Here is a 25275-nt window from a genome sequence, read left to right as displayed (position 1 = left end):
GGTGCATAGTATATGCTCAATAAATAGTTGTGGAATGAAAAAAAAAACCTTTAAGGCCATGCTGTGCTTGCTCAGAGAGAATTTGAGACAGGATCCCATTCTCTGTGGAATCAGGATGCTCTTGGGAGGGACTTCTGGGGTAAAGGTGGTGCTGTAAGACACACAGTGGGAAAATTTGTGCCCTGCAGAGGGTTAATTTTGTCAAACAATCCAGGAAGCAACCAGAAACCTCGGGAAGAGGAAGTAGGAAGGGAGGGCACGAGGTCAGAGAAAGATTGCCCCGTGGGAGGGGGGCAAAATCAAGGCTGAGGGGCTGGGAGTGACAGACAGGTGTGGTCCACCAGGCAGTTACTGGGAATGAGGACCCTGGGTCCTGAGCAGAGCCACACGCCGAGTTGGGGCCGACAGGCCTCCAGGCGGCGCTGCGGAGCCGGGCAGACGCGCGTCTCCACTCCCCATTAACCCGGGAGGGAGGGGGGCCTCGGGAAATGTGTGCATTTATTCAGTAGCAGGAGTGCAAACCTCATACATTGAGGGAGAAAGGCAGCGGGAGACGGCCGCCGAGATTCCCCCATCTCTTTGAATATAATTTTAGATTGAGAGTCAGATTAAATCCGAGGGGAAAACACTTTATGAGGCTGAAAGCTGCGTCGTTGCCAGAGCCAGGGTTATGAGCTATCAAATGCAATTACATTAAGACAGATTATACTGGGCAAATTGAGCCATTTAGAAGGTGAGAATCAAAGAAACGGCTCTGATCCTCTCTTCCCCCTTCTCTCTCCCTCTCCTTCTCTCTCTCTAAATTGCAGTTCATAGTTCCTTGCAATTCTGAGGCACAAAAGTAGGTGAGACTGCTTTTGTATCTGCGAAGTGCTTCACTCCTGAATGTAATTCTAGCTGAGTGCAATCTAGGTTAAGAGCCGGGCAAGCGGGTAATTAGAGCCCGCTCGCTGCCCGAGGACCGGCCGCCCCGCCGAAGCGCGCCCGGAGCCGGCGCCCTTCTCCCGGCCGAGCCGAGCTGCGGCTGGACACGGAGCGCCCGAGATGATGGTGCTGGACAAGGAGGACGGTAGGTGGCGGGCGGGGGTCCCGACTCCCCGCACACCCGCGCCCCCCGCCGCGGCGCGCAGGAACACACACGCCAGGACGCCGGCGCGCACACACCGGGCTGTGCCGGGCTTGCCGGGCGGGCGGTCCGCAGGGCGCTGGGACTGGAGCCTGGGGCGGAGGGAGGACCGAGTGGGACTGGCGTGGGGAGATGAGGGAGCCCCGGGCTGCGCGGCCCCGGGGCCGGGACAGGCCGGACTGAACCTCGGGAGGGCGAGCTGTGCGCCGGCCGTGTGATGCTCTGCGGGGCCGCGTGGAGGATCCGGCTGCCCTCCTATCTCGGCGCAGGGGTGGTTCACGTAGAGCGTTTTCGTCTTTGCGGCTGCTCCTCTCACCGCAGCCATCAGCCTCGCGCCGCCCGCGTAACCCGAGAGGCGCTGAGCGCCGAACAAATCAGTGGCTTCGGGAAATCGGACTCCAGAGCTTGCGACGAGCGGGCGCGCGGAAAGACGGTGGCCGCTGGGTGCCCGGCAGGCGAGGGGAAAGGCCGGAGGGACCCTCGGGGAGACAGCTGCCCGAAAGCTCCGTGAGAAAAAGGGTTGCCTCCTGTGATTCCCACTGTCTCCCAGTGTGATTCTCACTGTGTCTTGAAATAGGAGGCAGGAGTTTGGCCCAGAGGAAGAAAGTGTCCCGCTCCTGGCCAGTAGCACGAGTGCAGGAGCGGCATGGACTTGCCCTGGTCAAGAGGCTCGCTGCGCCCGAGAGGTCAGAACAGAGGGACCCATGGTGGTCCCACACACCCCAAGGCCTTCCTGACGGGGAGTGCCCTGCAGTAATTGTCCTGGTATGTGCAGGAGAAGTTGGAGAACCCAGTCCCCTTGAGGGTAAAACCAGGGGTGCCCTGTGACCCAAGGGCAGCCCTCAGGGTCAAGAGTGGCCGTCCCAGGCCCTCCTGCCCTGTAGGTGAGGGTTACCTGGTTTGTTAAGTTTGTTAGTGTTGTCGGGAGGGAGATGTGAATGTAATTGTTCGCACCCACGCCATCACCTGGGTTCTACTGGTAAGGAACTGAGGTGGGTTTTCTGTGAGTCAGTGGAAATCCTCTTAGAGTGACATCTTCTGACCTCTGCTAGTGAGTAGTAGAGGTCTGTGCCCTTTTGCCCTCCAGGTCAGTGGTGTTACTGACATGGTCACTTGGTGAAAATCTGAAGTTAAGTGACTTAAGTTCACACAGGATGTTCACTTTGCTGCCACCATGTGCTGATGCCCCTAGCCTCCCCTCCCACCTTCTGAGACCTCCAGCAGGGAGGGACATTTAAAGTATCTGGCCTGGGGGTGGCATGTGTGGGAGCCCTGTGGCCCGCAAGGCCATTTCTCAGCGTGAGTGTGGAAAGAGAGGGAGGGGGAACTAAATGCTCTGGCCAAAAGAATCCATTGTCCAGGGTCTGGCTCGGGTGTGACATTCATCTCCTGTATGCTTTTCTCTCTTCATGGCCCCCCTCCCCTGGAGCCCCATGTGGGCCATCAGAGAGCTGGGCTGGTGCAGTTGTGTACAGATTGAAAAAGAAAAGAAGGGGTCTGGGGTCAGGCCAGATAAGGAGGGAGGAGACCTTGATTTAGCTCCTTTCTCCGCTACCTCCCTGTGTAATCTCGGACCAGTCATGCCCATCTCTTCACTCTCCCTCTTGGTAGAATGAGGAGCCAGGGCAGAGGGTCCTTCCTTGGTGTTTGGAGGAACTCCCACCGTGGGGAGCATGTGGAAATCAGGGTATGTCTTTAGCCGAGATTGTTTAGCATGCTTGGCTCCCCAGGCCCAAGCCAGAAACCCAGAAGACCCAGGCCCTACACATGGGCGGCCTCAGGCAGGGAGACTGGTCTCCCGCCAATAAGACGACGCCACCACCACCACCTCGGGTCTTGCACTCTGTGCAGGCACCCAGAGTGCCCTGGACTTTGTGATACTAAAGGTTTCCAGATGAGCCCTGAATGGGAATGGCTCTCTGGAGGTCATTTTAGCCCATCTCCTGCCTACACCCTGGGCATATGTATTTTCCCGGGTCTTCACCAGACCTGTGGGGGAGAGCTCACACTGCCCCACAGGTCCCCCACCCTGTCCAGTCTAAACCATATGGTGCTCTGTACTGTTGATGCCACTGAGTTCTGGGACACGTCACAGCACAAGGAAGAAGGCTGGCTTAGGTCCTGAGGAGCCATTTGATTCTTGTCCTGCTCAGCCTAGAGCTGTCTTCCAAAAGCAACCTTTCTGCTCATAAAATCCACCCTCCACTCCCCATTGGAGTCTAGCATCTCCTGGTTCCAGGAAACCTTGAAGGTGGTACCTTCAGTTGGGGGAGGGAGAAAGGCTCTGGATATACTCACCCTCCCCCCACACCTGCTGCCTAAATCCTTCCTTGCACTTATGCCCTCCCAGCAGGTGGCCGTCTGGGCTGGGAGTCAGCACTGGTCCCCAGGGCCCCCAAGGGGTGTGTTCCTCAGGGCTGCGGACTGCACCCTTTGTCTGGCTGCAGCGTGAACTCAGGCTCCTATTAACCACCCCCAATGCCTTTTCTCCACCTGACAGCATCTTGTCGGAAGAGGCCGGGGCTCCTCTGGTTGAAGTCAGGTCCGCCAGCTGCTGAGGACCAAAGCTCTTGCTCTGCTGGGCTGCAGGGCTTTCATGTTGCACTTCTGAAAGATAATAAAATATCAATCGCTTTGCCGTAGCAACGGGTTTAAGAGACTTTCTGAAGTATTGGATCGTCAGAAAAAAATTTTTTTTTTTTTTTTGCTTTTAAGCACAGTGCATTATTAATAAAGTAATCCATTAGGTCGAGCAGTGAAGGGCCACCACAGAGAGGAGAGATCTGTTTTGCAAACGGTTAAACTTCAGGTTTTAAGATTAATTGCTTTCATTTGGATGCTTGCTCTTGGCCTAGGCAGCTCCACTTTACTGGAACTCAGGGTCCTGCCTTTCTACATGCCATCGGGCCTGCCTGTCAGCAACGGAAGCCCAGCTCCAACTTTCGTGGAGAAACAGCCCTTCTTCCCCTGACACCTGCTCTTGGGCTGGCACCAGTCTGTGGGCTTTCTGGGGAGGTTTGCAGCCCCAGGGGAGCAAGGGGAGTTACAGCCCTGAGTCCTGAGAGTCAAATTAGCCCTCACGCTGTAGGAGAAAAGGCCCTTGAGCAGGGGCAGGCAGCAGAGGGTCTGAGCAGCCCCAAGAACTGTGAGAGCCTTGGGTTGTGAGGGACAGGGCAGGATGCCAAGGGCACCCCCAAGGGGTGTCCCCAGGTGTATGCTGCAGAAGGACAGGTCCGGGTGTAAAGCTGCCTCTGCAGAGGCCCAGCAGGAGGGCTGGGGTGACCACAGGAAGCAGCAGGCAGGCTGTGGAACTAAACATCAGACCTAATTCCTAGGGCACTTTTAATAAGTTAAAAAACACCTAAAGATATTGGAGCTGGGCTGAGGAGGACCAGACAGTGCACCTTCAGTTGTTAGTGACTACTGTGAGTGCAGCGTCCACAGCTGACTCAGTTGATCCATGCGGGCAGGCTCTCAGCTGTGCTTGGGTACTGACCAGCAGGACCTCCCAGAATATCCCGTCATGCTCTGGACCACAGAGGTTACTGGCGGCCTCTCCTGTGGCCACAGGACCTCCACAGCCCTGGGGGAAAGGCAGGGAGTGGGTCCTGATGCTGTTCCACACTACAGATCCCAGCCCATCAGCAGGACGGCAGAGCCCAGTGGACACTGCTGCCTGCTGAGGGCTGGTAAAGGCCTTGTGAGGCTGGCAGGGTAGGGACCAGGCCTGGCACCCACTGTATGCCTAGAAGAGGAAGGTCTCCATCTGCACCTACCAGGCCAGCCTGGACTGCAGCCACCTCCTCACTACAGGGAAGCAAGGCATCACAAAACCTGAGCAGCACGTACAGCCGTGTCCCCTTCCTGCCTAAACTCAGCCAGGCAGGGAGCCTGTAGAGATGGGTCTCCCCAGCCCGCTCCCAGAGCCTGGGGTAAAAAAGCAGGTGCTTCTGTCTGTTCCCTGCTCTTCCATTCATCTGCCCACGCGGAGCACTAAGGTTGGGGGGCGGACAGGGAAACAACATAAATTGGTCTGTCGTCCAGAATCCGTGTCTCGCTAATGTACCCAGATTAACTCAACTGTAAATTGTCTCCTCGGATGGCAGTGTCTTGCTAAAAGTTTCCCATATGATTCATGATTTGGATTGCTTTTAACGGCTATTGGCTAAGCAAGCCAGTGACTGTACAAGGTGATGCAATTGGCATTAGCAAGGGGAGGCACGGGAGCGTGTAATGCAGTCAATACTGCATTAACTACTGATGCCCAATTACAGGGAGTGGGAGAGAGCCTTTTGGGAGCATTAGGACTGGGGGAAGCTGAGATCACTGGCCGCTGCTCGCCTAAAAGCTTCACCCTTTGCATGCCGGGGCTCAGTGCTGGCCTGGCCACTCACTTGGCCTCTGTGGCCATAGGAACTGTCTCTCTCTCTCTCTCTCTCTCTCTCTCTCTCTCTCTCTCTCTCTCTCTCTCTCTCTCTCTCTCTCTCTCTCGTCCCACAATGATGCTTTTAGCACATGGAAATGTTCATTTTCCTAGAGTCGGGGCCTGCCTCTCATCCCTCCCGAGAATTGATTTCCTACCCAACTCCAGGTCCCAGAGTCAGATGGGGCGGCTGCCCCACCCACTTCCATTTAAGGAACCACTCAGCAGGCCCTATCTGAGAGTAGGACCAAGGGGAGGTCTATTTTGGTCTCTCCCCCTTGGAACAGATGGCTGATTGCCAGCAAGCATTGGCGGCCGACCTTCTGTGGCCGAAGGAGACACGAGCTTTAGCCTCAGTGCAGCTGCGCTGCTAGGGCAAGCAAGGCTGCTGGACCTGGGAAGTAATCCTGGCTGGGCCTTCTGAGCAAAAGACAGAGATGGAGAGGCTGATGGGGGAGTAACCCAAGCCAGGCTGGGGTTGTCAGCAGAGGCAGGCCCCCTCCAGAGCTGCATCGACACAGGGCAGAGCTGCCCGCCTGTAGCCAGGAGGCCAAAGCTGTAGTTGGGGTCCATCTCCAGGGGCCACAGGGCCTCCCAGGAACCCTGATCAGACACATTAGGAAGTTTGGAAGGAGTTAGGGAACAAAGTAGAAAAAAGGACCTGGGTACCCCAGTATGGCAAGTACCATGGGACTGGGACTGGTTTGGCTACTGTAGTGCTAAACTGTGCAGGTCCAGCACATCCACTCTAGTTTTGTGTTCTGTGCCCACCCACTGTTGAGATTGCTTTGCCTCTATGCCTTCTCATCTCTACAGTGAGAATGACCACATCTAACCGGCACGATTGTTATCAGGATTAAGTGAGATAATGTCCATGTACACCCTTGATAAACCAGGAAGCCTCATGCGTGTGTGAAGTGACAGTGCTCTCTACACAGCCACAGTATGATCTGAAATAGTCCTGTGCCCAGTTCAGTGCCTTGCTCACTGCCAGGCACTGGGTCCTAACCCCCTTCTTCTAGTTTATCCATAATGGCCATCAGTCACCACTGTCCAGGAAGCAGGGTAGACTCACTACTCACCACTGTCCAGATTTCCAAGGTGGGCAGCACCATGGGAAGGTGGCTCCAGAATCACTCTTTGCAATCCCTTCCATGTACATGAGCATGGTTGAGGCTCAAAGTGGGCAAGAGAGTTGCCCAGGGTTATGTAGGGAGTTAGAGCCCAGAGTTTCTGCATCTTTCAGTGTTCCATGCCCGGCTTTCATGCCCTCTGCCTGTACCCAAAGCATGGTAAGCCTGAATGGTAGAAATCTCCGATGAGGAGAAATGTCGGTTGGACCAAGGCCATGTGTCTGGGCATCCTACTCATGGCCCTACTGACAGCCCAGGGCACATGGTTCCGTCCTCAGATGTAGGTCCTCCTGGAAGGTGTTGATGGTTGCTAACGTGGCCTGAGCCTTCAAGGACTGGAGAAGCCCCAGAGGTGCATGTGGCCTGTAGCCCTTGCTGCCTGCTTGCCCTACCTGGAGTTGAAAGACATTGAGGCACACAGGACATCCTTCCCCCCTCAGGCTGAACTTTTTGTGGTGCTGCTAGAGTGAGTTTTCCTGGTAGGTCCCTACTCGAGATAGGACTACACCAGGGGAGTCAACTTGCACTGGCTTGCAAGAGCTGATTTTGCACATCTCTTCCCAGCTCTGAGTTCAGTGATATCACATGGGTAGCTTGACATCAGCCATGGTGGAAGTATGAACACCATGGAAACTGGCAAACACTACAAATCAAGGGTTTTTTCCCCAGAGAATCTGTTGTGAGCTATCTGTCAGCACACCACTGGATTGCATTCATCTGGGATGCTGGACCCAGCTCTATCTGTTCTGCCACCGCCCTTCTCCCATCCCATCTACCTCCTTTCAGAGGACCCAGCCTCTGCTACCCTGACATTCTGCCTGAGACCTGCTGCCACACTAAGCTGGGCAGGTCTAATGTGTCCACTCTGGTTTTGTGTCCCTGCAGACCTGACATTTGCCTCTATACCCTTACTCATGTTGTCCCCTTGCCACATCCTCTCCCCTTTGGTTGGCCTCATAGGAGCCTACAGACGGTCAAAGCCTCTTATAGACTATTCCAGGTCCTGCTCAGAGTCACATCCACCCAAGCTAGTAACAAACCCATCTCTCAGTGGTTGGAGTATGTTTATTTTGTGTTCTGGCTAAGGCAGGAGCCTACAGTGGCTGACATAACTGGGGGCAAATTAAAAGCAGATGGTAGAGAAGAGTAAGCAGGCTGGTCCAGGTAGCCGAGGCAGATGCCCCAGAGTGCAGGCCTACTGGGTCAGATTGGGCCCCTAGCTCTACCTCCTGCCCCTTCCTAAGTGGGCTTTCTTGAATGGCCTACTGTCTTCAGGTGTAGCCTGCTAGCATGAGTCAGGAGACCTGGCTTCTAGTCCCATCTGACTGCTGTGTGACTTCAGACAACTTCCTGAGCCTCAGTTTTCACATCTCTACAATGGGAGCAACACCTAACTGACACCTAATGTCCATGTACACACACTTGATAGGCCTGGAAGCCTCATGCCTATGTGAAGTGACAGTGCTCTCTACACAGCTACAGGATGATCTCTTTGGCTTCTGCCTCTCAGTCCTTACACAACAGTTCTTGTTTCAGTGAACGCTTAGTTAAAAGTGAGCATTGTACTGTGCATGTGTATCAGTTAGTTATTGCTACATAACCAACCACCCCAAAACTCAGAGGCTCAAAACAACAAGCATCTATTTAGCTTTCGAACCTGTGGGTCAGTGATGCAGGCTGGGCTTGGCTAAGTGGTTTTTCGGGTCTCGGCTAGACTCGCTCATACCTGGGAGATGGCTGATCAAACTGGATGCTGGGGGTAACGAGACTATGTCCCTCATCATCCAGCAGGCTCTTCCAGATTGTTCTCAGGCTGGAGGCAGGTCCAGGAGGGAGAATGGACGCACGTCTTCTTGAGACCTAGGCTTGGCTCTGGGATGTTGTCACTTTACATTCTGTTGGCCATAATAAATCACAAGCCCAGCCCAAGTTCAAGGGATGGGGAAACAGATTCTGTCCTTGAAGGAAGGAGGTGAAAAGTCACATTGGGGAAGAGGTAGAGATGTGGTGCCGTGTGCAGGTCTCACAACTCGCAAGTCCAGGGCTGGGCTGGGAACCCAGGCCATCTGCTCTCCTCTGTGCTCTGCCGGCTCCCAGCTCCCCTGTTGTGGCTGGCAGGCTCGGGGATGGGGGAGAAGGGCGCTCGGGGTAGGGAGAGCTCATGGGAGAGGGGTGGGGCCAGCGAGAGGATGACTTGGGGTGGGGGTGAGGGAGGCTTGCTGTTGGCGCACTTGTTGGGGGCTGACATCAGAGCCCTGGCCCATTCCTCCATGGGCGAGCCTGGAGGGGGACCACAGCGAGGTTAGTCCCCGCTGCCTTCTCTGGCTTTTCCTCTGTCCTGCAAAGCCACCCATCGGTTAGAAGGGGCGTGAAGCTCCGGGGTTCCCAGAGCTGATTGAAACCTGGACATACATGCAGATGCAGCCAGGTGAGAATCAATTCATTGGTTAGACCCTTGCCTCAAAGCAGGGCAGTAGGTGGGCTGGTGAGAGGCCCATGTACATTCATAAACCAGCTGATTGAAAAGCAATATTTCAGATAAATACAAGCCAGCGATCTATCAGTGGTTGTAATAAAACCCAGGCTTCAGGCTGTGATTTTATTTTGAAATAATAAGAATTGCTTGATTCTTTTTACTTGAGTTACCATGGTAATTCCAGCGTGGAGCAGTGTTATATTGATTTAAAAAGTGGACAGTAATATTTCTTTTGTGTTATTCTGTTTCTAGGCCTTGATTTCTAATTTCCACTTGGAGATTACTTTTATAAATTTCTTAAGTCCTTCCACTTTTTTTCCTCTCTCAGTATAATTTTCCTCTCATACGCCGCTATGTTCTGAGCTTATTGGTTTGCTCTTATTTTAAATTAAACTTGCTGGTTTCAAATATTGAAATGACATCTTTGTGTCTGTACTTTGGTTTAGCAAAATATTACAGTCTGACGCTTTCTGCTTAATAATTTAAGGGAGGCATTCTGTCGGCCCTCACTGGGTGCTGATAACTTATGACTCAACCAACGCAAGCCTTAAACTCCTGACATTTTAATATTGTGTGGTAGGAGCGGCCACCCCTCTGCTCTGAGTCTCAGTGGAGAAAAATCCATGTGGTACCCCAGAAGGGAGTTTTAATAATTCAACTTTGCTGGTTGGCACAATGACTTGATACAGAAGGGGAGGGAGGCCGGTTCTTCTTGGGTAAGTGGGAGCAGCTCTGGTCTGGGCTCCGATGGCTCCCACAAGCACCCGCTCCATCCTGTCTTTCCTCTCCCCTGAATCTTTAAAAACTCCAATTCCTGATCCCTTGGTGACAGATTGTCCAGGAAGGATTTGGGGCTGGGGTCGGGGGGCTGCCTGTGGGTGCCATCATGAATCCTTAAACTCTCTGTTTCTCAGTTTTCACATTTGTAAAACAAGTGGAACTGGCTCGGGCTTTGAGTCAGACAGCCTGGGTTCAAATCCCGCCTCGGCCACTGAATAATTCTAGATAGTAAACTGAATAGTAATTCTTACTGGTAAAATGGGTATGATCACGAACACCTTTTAGGTCTGTTGAGCCTTCACCCAGCACATCTCTTGTTGGTCTTAGAGATGGCTGGTGAGGTCTCCCTACCCTTCCTAGGGTTTTAGGAGGAGCAAGGGAGAAAGCGGATGTGGGTGTGCTTTGGAACGTTTACTCTGCTCCAGACATGCCTGGGGTTCAGAGCTCTGGCAGGACTGTTCTTTGGAGAGGACCCAGGGTGATGGCTCCGCGAGGAAGTGGGTCAGCTCCACCCACTTCCTGGTCTGCCCAGTGGAGAGCAGGGAGCCTGCTGTCCTCTGTCCTCTCCTTACAACACTACACAGCAAGGATGGGGCTCCAGAAGGAAGCTCACAGCAGCAGGGGTTGTAGGGCAGAGATCTGTCCACAAGCTCTGTCTCTCTGGCCTGAAGAAGGGTCCCTACTGTCCTGTGTGTGTATGCCAGTGTGGTGGTGTATTAGTTATCTCTTGCTGTGTAACAAATTATTTCACAATTTAGCAGCTTAAAGCAACACCCATTTTTTAATCTCACAGCATCTGTGGGTCAGGAGTCCAGGTACAGCTCAGCTGGGTCCTCTGCTCAGGGTCTCTCACAGACAATGATCAACGCGCTGGCCGGGGCTGTGGTCTCATCTGAAGGTTCATCTGGGGGAGTGAGCTTTCAAGCTCGCTCATGTGGTTGTTGGTGGAATTCTGTTCCTCATGGGCTGCTGGACTGAGGGCCTCCATTCCACACTGACGGCTGATCAGAGGCCGCCCTCTGTTCCATACCTCATGGGCTTCCCCATTAGGGCAGCTTGCTTCCTAAAGCCATCAAGAGAGAGTGTCTGCTAGCAAGCAGGAAGTCATAGTCTTTTATAAGATGTGACACATGTAATCACAGATGTGACATTCCATCAGTTTTGCTGTATTTTCTTCCTTGGGAGCAAGTCTCTAGCTCATACTCAAGGAAGTGGGGGTGGCGGGGGAGGGGAGCTACACAGGGTATGAAGACCCTGTGTAACAGAGGATCATTAGGGCCATTTTAGGAACTGGCCTACTGTGAGAGGTCAGCCTCTGGAACAGCATCTTAGGCCCCAAGGTGTCCAAGGTATCGGGAGGCCTGGTACCTCTGTTTCCTACATCACCTCACCCCAAGGAAGGCCACAGATATCTCAAAGCCTTTCATTTCATCTTCACAGCACCTTTGGGAGGCTGGAGATCAAACACTAGCCCCATTTTGCAGAGGAGTAGGTTATGCCCAGAGAGGGCAAGCTTGCAAAGCGGCCATCCATTACTCCAGCACCTCTCTTCTGACTCAGAGGAGGTGAGGGTGCTTCCTTCCTGAGCCAGCCTCCCCACAGCTGTTGGACTGGGGGCCTCAACCCCTCGCAGGCTGTTGCCGGGCCAGGTGGAGACGGCGTCTTTGAGGTGGCCTGGGCAGAGGCCACTTCAGCAATTCCTCACATGGGAACAGGGCTGAAGGAGGCTCTCCTTTGGGCTGGGACCAGAACTCACGCATCCTCAGCCTGGCTCTGCCACCAACTCATGTTCCTTGGGAATGTCCCAGTATGTCCCTGGGCAGGCCTCTTTTCCTCTCTGGGTTTACATTTTCCCACTGATGTTTCAAGGGTCGCTGGCTGCTTGATGCCTAGTGGTACCGTGCATGGAGACGTGACCACAGGTGGGGAACGGGTAGGGTGAGGCCAAGGCCAGGAGAAAGAACCCACCCCGTTGATGTTTCTATGTCTTTCTTTGGTCTCCTGGGGTCAGGAGAAGTAGAGATCCCAGGTGAGAGCATTTGTGGCCTCCGGCCCTCCATACTTGGTCTTGCCATATTTGAATCCAGGTGCACGGCCCCATCCCTGGCTGTTCCCAGGCAAAGCCTCAACTAGGAGGCAGAGGGGACCCTTGGAGTAGGCCCAAAGCCTGGAGGCCAGTGAGCAAGTCACAGCCTCAGACCTGAGAGGACCCTGGTCCATTATCTCCTTTTATCGATGGGTGGGGGGTGGGGGGACTGAGGCACCAAGAAGCATCTATTTCCTCTCTCAGCTGACGGTGAGGTACTCAGCTAAAATCTCAGCTGAGATACTTTCTGAGTAGAAAAGTCTGGGGCCCAGCAGAGGCTGCATCCAACCTGGGATGGGACATCAGGGCTGAACCCCATCTCTTTGCCTGTCAGTCAGAGGCTGTCTCTTGCAGGTGGCTGCTCTCACCCCAGCCAGAAGCTGTTTCCCAACTGCCAGGCATCTTGGTAGGGGCTAGGGCTCCGGAGGAGCAGAGGGCAGTGGGCAGGGCTACCTCGGGCACCAGGTCCTGACCTGGTACTCAGCCCAAGTGCAGAGTGTGATGTTTTGACCCGCCTTTTTGCCCCGAGGATGTGTTCACACTACTCTTTGATCCTCAGAATGCTTTATCAGAGCGGTGCTAAAATATGCCTTATATAACGAAAATAACATCTCACTAGTGTTACTGAAAATGTAAAGGAACAAAATGATCCAGGAAAAAACTTAAGTTGGTTGAAATAATGAACACAAAGCAAAAGTGGCGACAGCTAAGACTGCACCTGGCAAAATACGTTATTGACTAAAAATTGACAGAAGAATCAAATCTTCCTGATAAAATTTATCTGCCGAAATTGGCTCAGGAAATATTTTCTGGTAGAAATAATTACTACAAAAGAAGTCTCAGCAACAATGGAAGTTCTAATTTGTAAGATTTGATTTGAGCCCAAAGCTGATCATAAGCCAAATAGTCACTTAAAAATTTAAAAATAAGTTATCCCAATGAAAATAATTTCAATAAAATGAAAATGGAGAAAGAGGAAGAAATGGTTTAACTCTAGTGAATAGAAAATTGATCAAGGCATTGAACTGACCTAATGAAGCTCCCGAAGAGCTACTTTCTTGATGAAAAATCATCAATGTTGATATAATTCTTATTAACGTATAGGTGTTAGGGGCTAGCCCCTAGTAGATGTTTAGTAAATATTTGTTGAGTGACCTGTGAGTGAATGAGTTAACAGGTGAAGGAGGGTGGGCGGAGAGCAGAGAGAATCATAAGCTCCTTTAACCCAGAGAGAGGGCACATTTCCATTTTATTAAGATCATTTGGGCTACTCTGGAATGTTTTTCGACACCACCAGGCTATTCTCCAATTCTCAATGGTCACCTACTGTGTGTCCTACAAATTTAACTCAATTCTGACACTATCTACCTAGAGATGACAGGTTAAGGGCTCAGTCCCACCAGACTGCTTTCACTTCAGAGGCCATTCGCAAGTCCAGGTTGTCACCTGTACTTCTGACCAACACACTGTAAATCAGGGTTCACCCCCTCCTCAGGTGAGATAGTTTCCTAGAATGGCTCACAAAGCTCAGGGAAACATTGCCTTTTACCAGTTGACTCTAAGGAAGTGATAAAGGATACAGATGAACAGGTAGATGAAGAGGTACATAGGGTGAGGTCTGGAAGGGTCCCGAGCACAGCAGCAGCGTCTGTCCCTGTGGAGTTGGGGTACATGTGGACACGTTCCACCAGCCCAGACCTTAATCAAATCTTGTTCAAGACTTTGTACAGAACTTCATCCCTGGCCACTCCCCAGCCTTTCCTGGAAGTGAGCGGGTGAGACAGAAAGCTCTAACCCTCTAATCATTTGGTCTTTCTGGTGACCAGCCCCATCCTGAGGCTGCCTAGGGCCCTCACCCTAAGTCACCTCATTAGCATAAACTCAGAGGTGCTCAAAAGGGACTTCTTATGAATAACAAAAGATACTCCTATCACTCAGGAAATTCCAAGGTTTTTAGGAGCTCTGTGCCAGGAACCTGGAACAAAGACCAAATATATTATTATACCACATCTACTCTGTGGAGAATAATTGGAGGGGATAAAACTAGGGGCAGAAAATAAAAATAAAAAACAGCCCTGATGTAGAAGGGAAGTGTTCTTCCTTTGGAGCTTTATAGTGTGACCACTGTAGTGTGACCTCCAGCCTCAGACTGCCCCCCCACCTCCTTCCTGCAGTTTCCTTCCTTCCAAGCTTGCAGTCTGGGCCTGGGGCAGCGGCGGGGGGATGCAGATGGGGGTCCAGATGGTCAGAGAGGAGGCAGTTGAAGTCCGGGAAAGAAACGGTGGAGGGCATGACTAGAGCTGTGGCCTTGGGAATGTGGGGGGCTCCTCTGAGGTCTCCTGGTGGTCAAGATCTTGGCTAGAGAGTCTCAGCTACCAGCAGCAGGGCCTGAGTTTCTGGAGTTGAGCCCCAGGGAAGGCGGACTCTGGCCGCAAGCCTGCCCTTACCCACTCCTGTCCCGGAGGCCCCTGCTGGCCCTGCCCAGCTTTGGCCTGAGGCTTCCGCGGCCCCTACACGTCCTCTTCTGTGGCTGCCCTGCGACTGGACCAAGATCCTGGCTTTCCAGACTCCAAAGGAGTGAGCCAAAGCCTGTAGGCCTGAGGCAGGCGGGAGCACACCAGGGCAGGGAAACGGCGAGTCCAGACCTGCCCAGCTGCCCACTTCCGAACTCCTGTGATCTCATGTGATCTGTCTGTAAAATGTTTCGTGGCCTTCCCAGCTCCGGGCCGGTTTTCTTTCTCAGACTGGCTTCCACGAAAGCTCCTGATTCTGGGAAAGAGCTAAGTCTCCCTACCCTTATCTGTGTCTAATACAGTCCGCCCCCTGATTATATATGTGAGTAGGACTGGCCCGAGAAGAGCAGAAGTCTAAGAGCACTTGCGTGGGGAGCTGAGTCTAAGGCCCTGCCTCTGCAGGGAACTGTCCCTCGGGGCATCTTTGTACAGCACCGCTCCTGCCTGGCTGCCCAGGGCCTAGAGAGCCACCCAGCCCATTCAACACTGGCCACACCCTTCTCCCCATGGCCCACATTCCCAGGTGCTCTGCTTTCCCTTCCAGGGCGAAGGCTTTGGATTCTTTCCTTCAAGAGGAGAGAAACCCCAATAGCATCCGTCCAGACCCCAGATTCAGGGGCAGCTGGGTGCACCCTGCCACAGCGTAGGCCTGACTCCCTCTGCCGGCCACATGCTTCATCTTGAGTCACCCTCTCAGATTAGCCACAAAGGGTGCTGCCCTAGCCTGGGCACTGAACTGTCTCCCTCCAGCAGTTTTCATCTGACCCAAAGGCAGCCTTCTTGCCTTCCTTCCTGGCCTACGTGGCCTGGATCTGAGCTTGCACACCCTGTCTTGGGTGGGGCTCTCAGGCCCTGGGAGAGGATAGCACTCTTTACTGAACCTTGGCTGGGGGCCTGGAGGACCTCACTCTGATCCTATTCATACTGCATGTACCGTAACTTGTGGTACCCAATGTAGGACAAGCCTGGGGTCTAAAACAGGGACCCTCCCCAAGAGTGTGCCCAGTTTGCAGGTGGGGCATAGGCCTCGGAGGATGCAGAAATTTCAACAGAGATCTAGGAAGACAAAACACGAGTGTAGTAGTGGAAGCAAATGGTTCAGAGAAGCGTGATGTATCCAGTAGGGTCTGAGTTGCCTAGGAGCAGGGCTGGAAGAGTGGGCACGGTCAGATTTCTGGATGGGAGGGACTGGGGAGGGAAGCAAGGGGGTGCTCTGGAGCCCTTCCCTATGAAGTACCTGGGGTGAGGTAGGGTGACCAGGGCCCGGCCTCTCTGAGGGCTGGCTGCTGGACCTCCCAGGACCCCTCTCCTGACCCCAGGACTTAATTTTTTATGAACTGGTTTCTCCTGTTCTCAAAGGAATATTTGTTTTGTTGTTTGTTTGTTTTGCCTTTCTTTATAACAACTTTATTGAGAATAATTTGCATGCCACCAAGTTAACCTTTTAAAAAGGTGCATTTCAGTGGTCTTTAGTATATCTAGAGTTGTGAGACCATCACCATTATCTAATTCAAGAACATTTTCATCACCCTAAAAAGAGACTCCATATTCATTAGCAGTCACTCCCCATTCCCCTCCTCCCTGGCAACCACTAATTTACTTTCTGTCTCTATGGATTTGCCTGCTCTGGACATTTCATATAAATGGAATCATACGCGATGTGGTCTTTGTGGCTGACTTTTTCCCTAGCATAACGTTTCCAAGGTTCATCCATGTTGTAGCATGTCTCAATACTTCGTTTCTTTTCATTGCCCAATAATATTCCATTATATGTATATACTACATTTTATTCATTCATCAGTTCATGGGCATTTGAGTTGTTTCTCCTTTTTAGCTATTGTGAATAATGCTATGAACATTCATATACAAGTTTTTGTGTGGACATATGTTTTCATTTTTCTTGGGTATATATTTAGGAGTGGAATTGCTGAGTCATATGGTAATTCTATGTTTAGGGATATTTGTTTTTCACTTTAAATAAACAGTACAAGAGTGTTTAGGACAGAAACCATCCTTGGCTGTCTGAGCTTTGGGAAAGGAGGTTGCCTGCAGCCTGGTGCCCCGGGCTCCTAAGGGTCAGTGGAACCTTGGGTAAGTCCTTTCCCCTGCTGGCTTCAGTTTTCTGATCAGTGAAATGGGATTCTTATGGATCCCTGCTCACCTCAAGGGCTTTTGTTAGTAATTACTACTTTCATAGCGTGTCAAGGATTGCAAAGCCCTCCGCTTGTTTTAGCTGCTTTGCTTCTTTGGCCCCACAACTTGGGTATTATGACTCGAGTTTTGCTGATGGGGAAGCTGAAGCTCAGAGAGGCTAAAGAACTTGACTGAGTTAGCATTGTGGGTTAATGGCAGAACCTGAACTTGAACCCAGACTCATCAGAGTTCAGGTCCCTGGCCTGAACTACTGTCTCACCTGTGTCTCTGGGCAAAGCAGGGCATTATGCAAGGAAGATCCCTGTCTGAGCAACCATCACGTTCTATTCTCCATCCTGGGTGCTGGAAAGTCAGGGCCCAGACATGGCAAGGTGTGGGCTCTGAGGCAGAATGGTGCTCTAGGAATCAGGAGTTTGCAAAAGTCCCCTTTTACCTGTGTGACTTTGGATAAGTTGCTCCACCTCTCTGAGCCTCAATTTCCCCATCCACAAAATTGAAACAGTAATTATTACTCAAAGCACTGGAAGGGGAACATGGTAAGATGTTATATAGGAAATGCCAAGCACGATGCCAGGCAGGGAGAAGGTGTTAGATTATAGAACACCCGAGGAGGGCTGGAAGAGGGTGCAGAGTGCCGCGGGACCTTTGAGGAGAAGCGGCTGGATTCTGGGCTGGTCAGAGCTGGTGTTAGGGAGGGAAGGTAAGAGAAAGTGGGCTGTGCCAGTGTTCTCCAGCCTGGGGCTGCCAGAAACCAGGAGGGGTTTCAAGGGGTCTCACAAAAACCTCCCGTCTCCAGGAGAGCTTGTAGACAGGCCCTGCTGGCACCAGCAGTCCTCACCCCCAGCCTAGCCCACAGCTGCCTGAGAGGGGGGCTTGCATGACTGCCGAAGTTAACCCAAATGGTAAGAAAACACTTTAAATTTATTGTGACATTTGGATTTAATTAAAAAGTACACACTTAGGGAAGTAGAACATAATGGGGAGAGAGGCAGGGTGGCTTTTCCCCTCCTTTCTTCCCCAAACTAATTAGCGTTGTATTTTAAATTGTTTATGTGCCGCTAATCATCGTAATAAATCATTTATACACTGAAAAAGACACAGTCGGCTGTGCCCGCCACGCAGGTTCCGCTCTCCGGGCTCTATCGTGAACAAATTGATCTGGAAGTGAATTTATTAACCACTGGGGGAGAAATCATTAGTGCTTCCTCTAAACATTCCCCAGGTACGCTTTATTGCCGCAGTTTACGCTGTAACTAAAAGAGCACTACCCAGGCCCATGTTGTAATTTCCTTACAGAGCTGGCAGCCCACTCCCAAGCCAGGGGGTGGGAGGGGTTGGGGAGTCCCGGCCTCCTCGCCCATAAGTGGTCCGGTGACCCCAGCTCTTTCCCAGGGCTGCTCATTCCAGAAGGGGCCCCTTGAGGTCTCTGCAGGCCCAAGGCCTTGGCTACCTTCCTGATGCCTCTCAGAGGAAGAGTGGTTCACAGTCGATCGTGTTTCTGTCTCGGGACTGTGGCTTACAGTTGGGGGTTTAGCCTCGGGTTTGGAGAACTGAGGGGCAGGGGCTGTGAGTCATTGAGGTCATACAGGCTTGTTGTGGACCATCTTCCCCACCCGGAGGTGGGAAGGCATCAGCGGTAGGCTGATCGTGCGCTTAGGGGAACCAACGTGGCTGAGCAGGAACCCCGGCAGGGACAGCGGCTGCCAGGGGCATCCTCTGCCTGCAGGCATCCCAAGGCCCTCCTCCTGCGGGCCCTGGGACCTTCTCCTAGGTTTGGCTGGAGCAGTCTGTTCTGCTCAGCTTCCTGCTGAGGCCCGCTGCCCCGTGTGTCCCCATCCACCTCACAGGGCAGGGCCAGGATGGTGCTGAGTATGCCATACATGGTCTGACAGGTGACAGGCGGCATGATTGTCAGCTCCCTGGCTACAGATACCATGCCTCAGATAGTGCAGCCTGTGGCCACAGCAGCCTTCCCAGCAGCCTGGCTACCCTGTGATGCTTTCTCTCCCTTTGCACTGGGGGCTTCAGACCACTCTCACTTCCCAGGGCCTGCACTCCAAGACCCTCCCAGCAGGCTTTCTCCCACCAGGTTTCTCAAAGGGAAATTCACTTCTGAACCAATACCTTCTCCCTAGGAGCCCTTGGCTGCTCTAGGATACAAATCCCTACCTGTCTGACTCCGAAGCTCATGTTCTTAACAGCTTCATCCACTGGGGGCCCATGAGCCTTCTCAGCCAGGTTGGGGGTGCATGGGGATCTAGCTCACGTGGGCCTTCGGCTCTTTTCATCTGGGTCTGCAAAGCAGGGGGGAGCAGCCCCCAAGGCCTCAACAGGAAGCCCCAGGAAGACATCTCAGGCAAGTACCCCAAGGTCATGCTGGGTCCACAAGAGACGAAGGCGCTTCTGTCCCTGCGGCTCCCGGGGTCTTTCTCCCAGCTCCCTCACCCTCCCCTCCCCTCCCCTCCCTCACGCAGCCCAGTGGCCAGCAGATGGGCCCTGGCTGCTTTGAGAAGCAAGCAGGACCAGCAGCTGGCTAGACCAAGCCTGCCTGGAGGGTCCCCTCCTTGTGTCTAGAGAACACATTTAAAAGTTTGAATTCAAAATTGATTTTGAAGGGCCCTAATCTCCGATCCCCTGGCGCTCATGGTGTGTCTGCAGCTCCTGCCAGACTCTCGTTTTCTGGTTCAGCGCATTGGTGCTCACGTCTCTGTTGCTGTGAAATTGAGACTCGTCTGAGAGTCGGTGCCCTCCTCCTCTGTGGAGACTGCAGGCCCCTTGGGAGCCATGTTTCATTAGATGGGTGACGTGGGCTTTCCGGGTGCCCAGGGAGCAGTTGAGTTGCTGTCTGGGGAATGCAGCTTCCAGACGCTTCCCGCTAGTTCCCATAGCTGTGCAGCTCCAAGCAGCATCCTGCCAAGGGCTCTGGGGGCTGGCTCCAGCAGCCCAGGATGGGATGGGGCTTGGAGGAGGCTACAGATAGAGAAAGACTTGGGACCAGGGGATTTTCTGTAGCAAACTTCAGGGGCTTTTTCCTCCTACTGGTCCTCAGAGGCTCAGACTAGGAGGGGAGTGGGTTACATCGTTAAGCCAAAAGGACCCTCAAGTGGAGAGTTGCAGGGGCTAGATCTATGCCAGGGAGGAGTGGTGCCCTGGCCACAGGTACAAAGGGAAAGACTGAACTGCCAAGGTTACACAGATGCCTGAGCTCCGGGACTCCACTGCAGCCCGAGAGTTGCGATGCAGTATTTACGCATGAGGAGAGGCACCGAGGGGTGCTTCATTCCTCATGGGTCTGCAGGGCTGAAGGACAGGATTGCTGCCCCTTTATCTAAGGAGTAGAGGGTTTATGTTTGCACAGGAGCAGTCATTTCTCAGCTGAAGCCCTGCTGTGGGCCTATTCAAATTCCAGATAGTGGCAGGCGGGACCTAGGCACTGCCACGGTTGAATCTGCATTTGTTTCTTAGAGCTGCATAGCTACAGGTGTGTGGCACGGGGCAGCACCAGGCCAGATTAAGGCTCCCATCTCTGGGGAGCCTGCCTATCTGCGTCAGCCCACTCTGCCCAGCAGACTCTTGCCAGTAATATCTGGATAGATTCCGTTCAGTCTCTTCATTCATTAACTGAACTGATTAAAAAACTGGTTAAAAAGTGACCGCTATGGGGTTCAACCCTGGGGACACAGTGGTGAACAAGACAGAGCCCCCAAAATAGGCCTTCATGGGGCTTACATTCTTATAATAAAATTCTTAAACATTTTCTTAGGTAAAATCACAAAAAAGTAAAACAGTTACAGATTGTGGTAAAAAACTGAGAAGGAAAGGACCAGGGAGTCGTTTAAATAAGGAAATAAAGAGATCAAGGCTGGCCTCTCTGAGATGATATTTAAGCTGAAGCCCCCAAATGAGAAGGAGCCAGGCACATGAAAAGACAAGGAAGGGTGTTCTGGGAAGAGGGAAACAGCAGGTGCAAAGGCCCTGAGGCAGAAGGGAGATCTGGAGTGTAGCTGAAGCACATTGGGGGTGGAGGGGCAGAGGCCAGACCACATAAGGATATCATGGGCTTAATGAAGAGTGTGGATGATATTCCCAGCTCACTGGAAGATGAGGAAGGGTTTCAAGCTGAGCAGTGACCTGACCTACTTTGTTTTGAAAGATTTCTCCAGCTGCTGTTTGAAGCTGGATTGTAGATACTAAACAAGAAACTGGTGGGGTGCTTAGCTGATAGTGCAGTGGAAGATAGTGGTGGCTCTGGAAACGGAAAGAAGCAGGTGGGACGGGGTGGGGACCAGGCAGGGAAGAGGGGATGAGGATGATGGAAGATGTGACGATGACTCTGAGTTTCTGGCCTGAGCACCCGGCTGGATGATGGTGTCAGGACTGTGAGGGGAAGCCTGGGTAAGGGTACAGGTTTCGGGGGAGGAGATATAGAGTCCTATTTTGGATCTGTTGCTTTCTAGATGTGTCTGGGGCTTTACAGAGACAACCTGAGGATGAGAAGAGAAGGCCTACACCCGTGCCGGAGGAGCACACGTTGCAGATAACTATGCGGTTAACGTAGGCATCATTCCCTGTGACAAACTCCAAAGAGCACAGGCAGCTTCTGATGGTTCAAAGTGCCCCTCAGATTCTGTTTGCAGCTGCTCCCACGTCTCCCGGTACATTGTCTAGGTCCCCTTCAAGTTATCGACTGGGTCCCCTAAAGCCGTTGCCCAACAGCAGGCTGTGCTGGGTTCGGCTTCCCTCAGCAAGGAAGACCCGTGAGGTATGTGTGGAAACTCCTCAGCCCCTCCATCTCTCCACACTGGAAGGTCCCCGCGGGCTTAGGCATCTGGACCCACCATTCCTCAGGATGTTTGTCTCTGCCAGAACCTCCTGCAGAAATGCCTGCTGCTTCGGACTGCTGTATAGGAAATGGGTCCTCTGGGAGGATACTGGGGACCAGAGGCCCATCCTTCCCTGATTTGTCCCTGTAAGGTGTGTTTCAGAGCTGCCTTCTTTTGGCAGGGCCCAGTTTTGGTCCAAACAGAAGTTCACTTACCCCGTTGCTTAGGAAAAAAATGACACGATGCTGCCTCTAGAGAGAGCAGGAAGCGGGTGGGGCACTTCCTGGCCAGCGGCCTGGGTCCAAAGCCCTGCTCGGCCACTCACAGGATGCCCCTGGGCCGGTTGTATGATTTCCCTGACCTCAGGGTCATGACGAGAGAGAGCATTAGCGAATATAAAGCATTTGGCCCGTAGTAGGCATTCGGTGCGAGGTGTTGTCATGTGGTCAAACGCCGCAGTTGTTTGGGGATGGGACTGGACAGTGCTTTCCGTCGGCCTCTACTGTGGTGATCTGTGGAGGCCAGGAGGAACTTGGCACTTCAGAGACGGCAAGCGTTTGCTGGACCCCCTTTAAATTTCTTACCTTCAGCTGGCCCCCTCTCCAGCTCCCCCCACACCCTCCCCTCTCCCCTCATTCACACAGAGCCCCTGGCTGTTGACTGAGGCTCCCCAACTCTTGTGTGGAGCCACCAGTTCTCCCCTCACAGCTCGGCTCTCCCCCATGAGGCTTCATCTCTCAAGGCTGCGATGCAAACATCTCTGCTCTGCCTCTATGTGGCCTTCCTGCTCCCTTCCCAACCCCTGTGCTGTCTTTGTCCTTAGATTCTGGTCTGTGTCCCCTTTCTGGCCCTGCCAGAAGCCCTTTCAAGATCCTACAGCAGCAATAGCTTCTGAAGGAACAACAGGTGAGAAGCAATAGCCTGTGACCCACCAGATTCTGGAGACAGTGCACTGCCTGTCATTCCTCCTGCTCTTAGTCCGGGCCCTGCTCTAAGCTTGCCCCCCAGAGTCCCGCCCTAGCGTCACCTGCGTCCAGGCCGCACAGATGCTGCCCCAGCAAGCCTTCTTCACCTGAGCTGCTCAGGGAGGCCACGGGGTGTGTTCTGGATGAGAAACGGAACTCTGGATTCTGGCAGGCCAGGGCTCCTCCAATCCTCCCCCTGCCACCTGTCAGCTGTGTGACCTCGGGTAATGGCCTGAACCTCTCTGGGCCTCTATTGAGTGCGGTAATCATTTAGTGCCTCAGGGTTAAAATGAGGACTCACTGAGACAACAGATGTAGTGAACAGTGGGTAAATGGTGGGTTTTATGAAGAGGCATATAAAGTCTTGACGGAGACTGAGGGGTCTCCTTCTTAGTTTTTTTGTTGTTGCTGAGGTGTCACATATATGCAGTAAAAGGCACAAGTCTCAAATGTTCAGTTCAGTGAAGCTTTCTGTCATGTATGCACCCATTTGAACACCACCCAGATCAAGATAAAGGACATTTCCAGGACCTCAGCAGGCTTCCCCACACCTCCTGCCAGGTGATGATACGCCCCATTATTCTGACATTGATCACCATGGATCGGTTTTCTGTTTGGGAATTACATATAATTAGAATGATACAGTATCTACCTTTCTGTGTCTGGCTTCTTTTGTTCCACATTATACTGTCTGATTAATGCATATTGTGGTGTGTACTGGTGATTCATTCTTTATCGTTGCTGTGTACTAGTCTATTGTATGACCATAGCATAGTTTATTATCCATTTTACTGTTGATGGACATCTGTATAGTTTTCAGTTTGGGGCTATTATGAAGAAAACTGCTTTGAACATCGTCGTACATCTCTTCTGGTGGATGTAAGCTCTCATTTCTGTTGGGCGCATACCCAGAAAGAGAATTGGGGGGTCATCAGATGTGCATAAATTTTCTTAGTTGATTGTTTTTAAGCTACTGTGTCCAACATTGTTATAAGTATTTCATGTCCATTATCTAATTCAGTCCTCCAAATAATCCTTTAAAGTAGTCTGTTCTCATTTAGCAGGTGAGTACATTGAGGCAGAGCTGGGGAGTGATGGAGTCAGAATTCCAGCTGAGGCCATCTTGTCTGCAGGGACCACTGTCAGTGTGTACCAGCCTGCCTCTTCTCTCGGAGCCCCTTGAGGGGCACTGCTAGGGTCAAAGGGGCCCGTCCCCCCGCCGCGCTGACCGCCATCCCGGGAGCCGAGCCCCCCAACCCCTAGGGGAGTTGGAGGCCACAGGAACCCCACTTCCCTCCCTCATCAAATCCAATGAGCAGCTACCGGCGAGGGGTTGTGCACAAGAGCAGTAATGAGCATGCTCTAGGTGGCTGTAGCAGTGCGCCTCAACAGTTGTTCTCGTTGGCTTTTGATTCCAAATGAGTAGGAAATGCTATTAGTTCAGGCCTCGCCTGGTGCATGGCAAGGCCCTGGGATAGGAGTGCAGTGAGACGAGAAATTGTGGAGATAAAACTGGTGTGAAATGGAGGCCTTCGCACGAGGCTGGATGTGTCCGTGCAAAATGAAGTTACTTCTGAGAAAACGAGATTTAAAGAGATTCTGCAAAATTAGATTACACTTTCAAATTTCCTTATTAAACAGGATTGATGCCTAGGAGGGGCCGCTGCCTGGCTCTGTTTGGGATCCTACTCTGTAGTTCCAGGCCCGGGTGTGGGCCCTGCTGGGTACAAGCACCTTGCAGGTGGCAGGGACCCAGACCCTACCCCTCCAGCAGCTGACATGGGTGTGACGATTGTGGGACTGATCACTTCTGGATAATTTCCCCTGCTTTGCCTGGGTCCACGTGGGCGAAACCTCAGGGCTTGTGCTCCTCCATTTCCTGGGACAAGTGGAATTAAAAACAGAGCACCAGGCCTCTCATTCGTGGGTTTTGTTCAAATCAGAGCTTGATTTATAGCTACGATCCACTTTTTGGAAGTGTAGCTTTTTAAAAGGCAGTAAACGTGCATGTGACTGCTCAGGCACATGTGTGTATATGTGACACCCATGCATGCGTGTCCTTGGATGCAGGGGTGTGTCTTTTCATGCAACTTACTGAGCACCTGCTGTTTGCTAGCGCTGTGCTGGAGCCTGGAATAAAGCTGTTCTGGGGAGAATAAGCAGACACAGTCCCGCCTCTCGTGGACCTTGTACGCATGTGTGTGATTACACATATGTGTGAAAGTATGTGTGCAGCTGTGTATGTTTGCACGTGTGACCTGCATGTGCATACCTTCTGTGTCTCCTAATCTCTGTGATGTCTCCCTCCCCGGTCTACTAGTATCTCAAGGTAAGCAGCGCACCGCCTGACATCAGAGCAGTTGAGTCCAGTGCTCGGGCCCTGAAGACAGGCCACCAGGGTTCAAATCCCAGCTCTGTCTCATTCTGTGTGACCCATGACAAGTCACAACCTTTCTTGTGCCTTAGTTTTCCCATTGTTAAAATGGGAATAGGTTTCATCTGGAAGGGTATTTGCTGGTTTCTGTGATGAAAGAGGCACACTTAACGCAAGGTCTTATCCTACATACGCCTGAGGACATCCTTAGAAGTCCATGCTAGAATCGTTCCCACTGTGCAGGTGGGGAGACAGACAGGCCCTGAGAGCCACAGTGATTTATCCAGGATCAAGGACAGGGCTCCACACAGGAGGCCAGACAGGAGCTGATCCATGGAGCCCCTGCTCTATCTGCCTGCAGGAGGGGCAGGTGCCCCACACCAGCAGCGGAGCCTAGGACAGGCTCGGGGGGGGGGGGGGGG

The 25275-nt window shown here is 52.4% G+C and overlaps 1 protein-coding gene across 2 annotated transcripts in view; it reads left to right on the top strand.

Annotated features, from left to right (window-relative positions):
- The first annotated feature begins 518 nt into the window (after nucleotides 1-518).
- The window catches only part of LMO1 (LIM domain only 1), a 36383-nt gene continuing 11626 nt past the window's right edge, over nucleotides 519-25275 (top strand). The window contains exon 1 of one of the 2 annotated variants that reach the window (XM_007459839.1): nucleotides 519-1069. In XM_007459839.1, coding sequence (XP_007459901.1) covers nucleotides 1045-1069 — 25 coding nt within the window. In that variant the 5' untranslated portion in view covers nucleotides 519-1044. The remainder of the gene's footprint in view (nucleotides 1070-25275) is intronic. The other variant, XM_007459840.1, reaches the window with a different exon arrangement.

This window comes from Lipotes vexillifer, unplaced genomic scaffold (assembly GCF_000442215.2).
Source record: "Lipotes vexillifer unplaced genomic scaffold, Lipotes_vexillifer_v1.1 scaffold61, whole genome shotgun sequence".
Classification (NCBI taxonomy): domain Eukaryota; kingdom Metazoa; phylum Chordata; class Mammalia; order Artiodactyla; family Lipotidae; genus Lipotes; species Lipotes vexillifer.
Note: the sequence above shows the minus strand (reverse complement) of the source record. Positions and strands in the feature narration are given on the sequence as shown.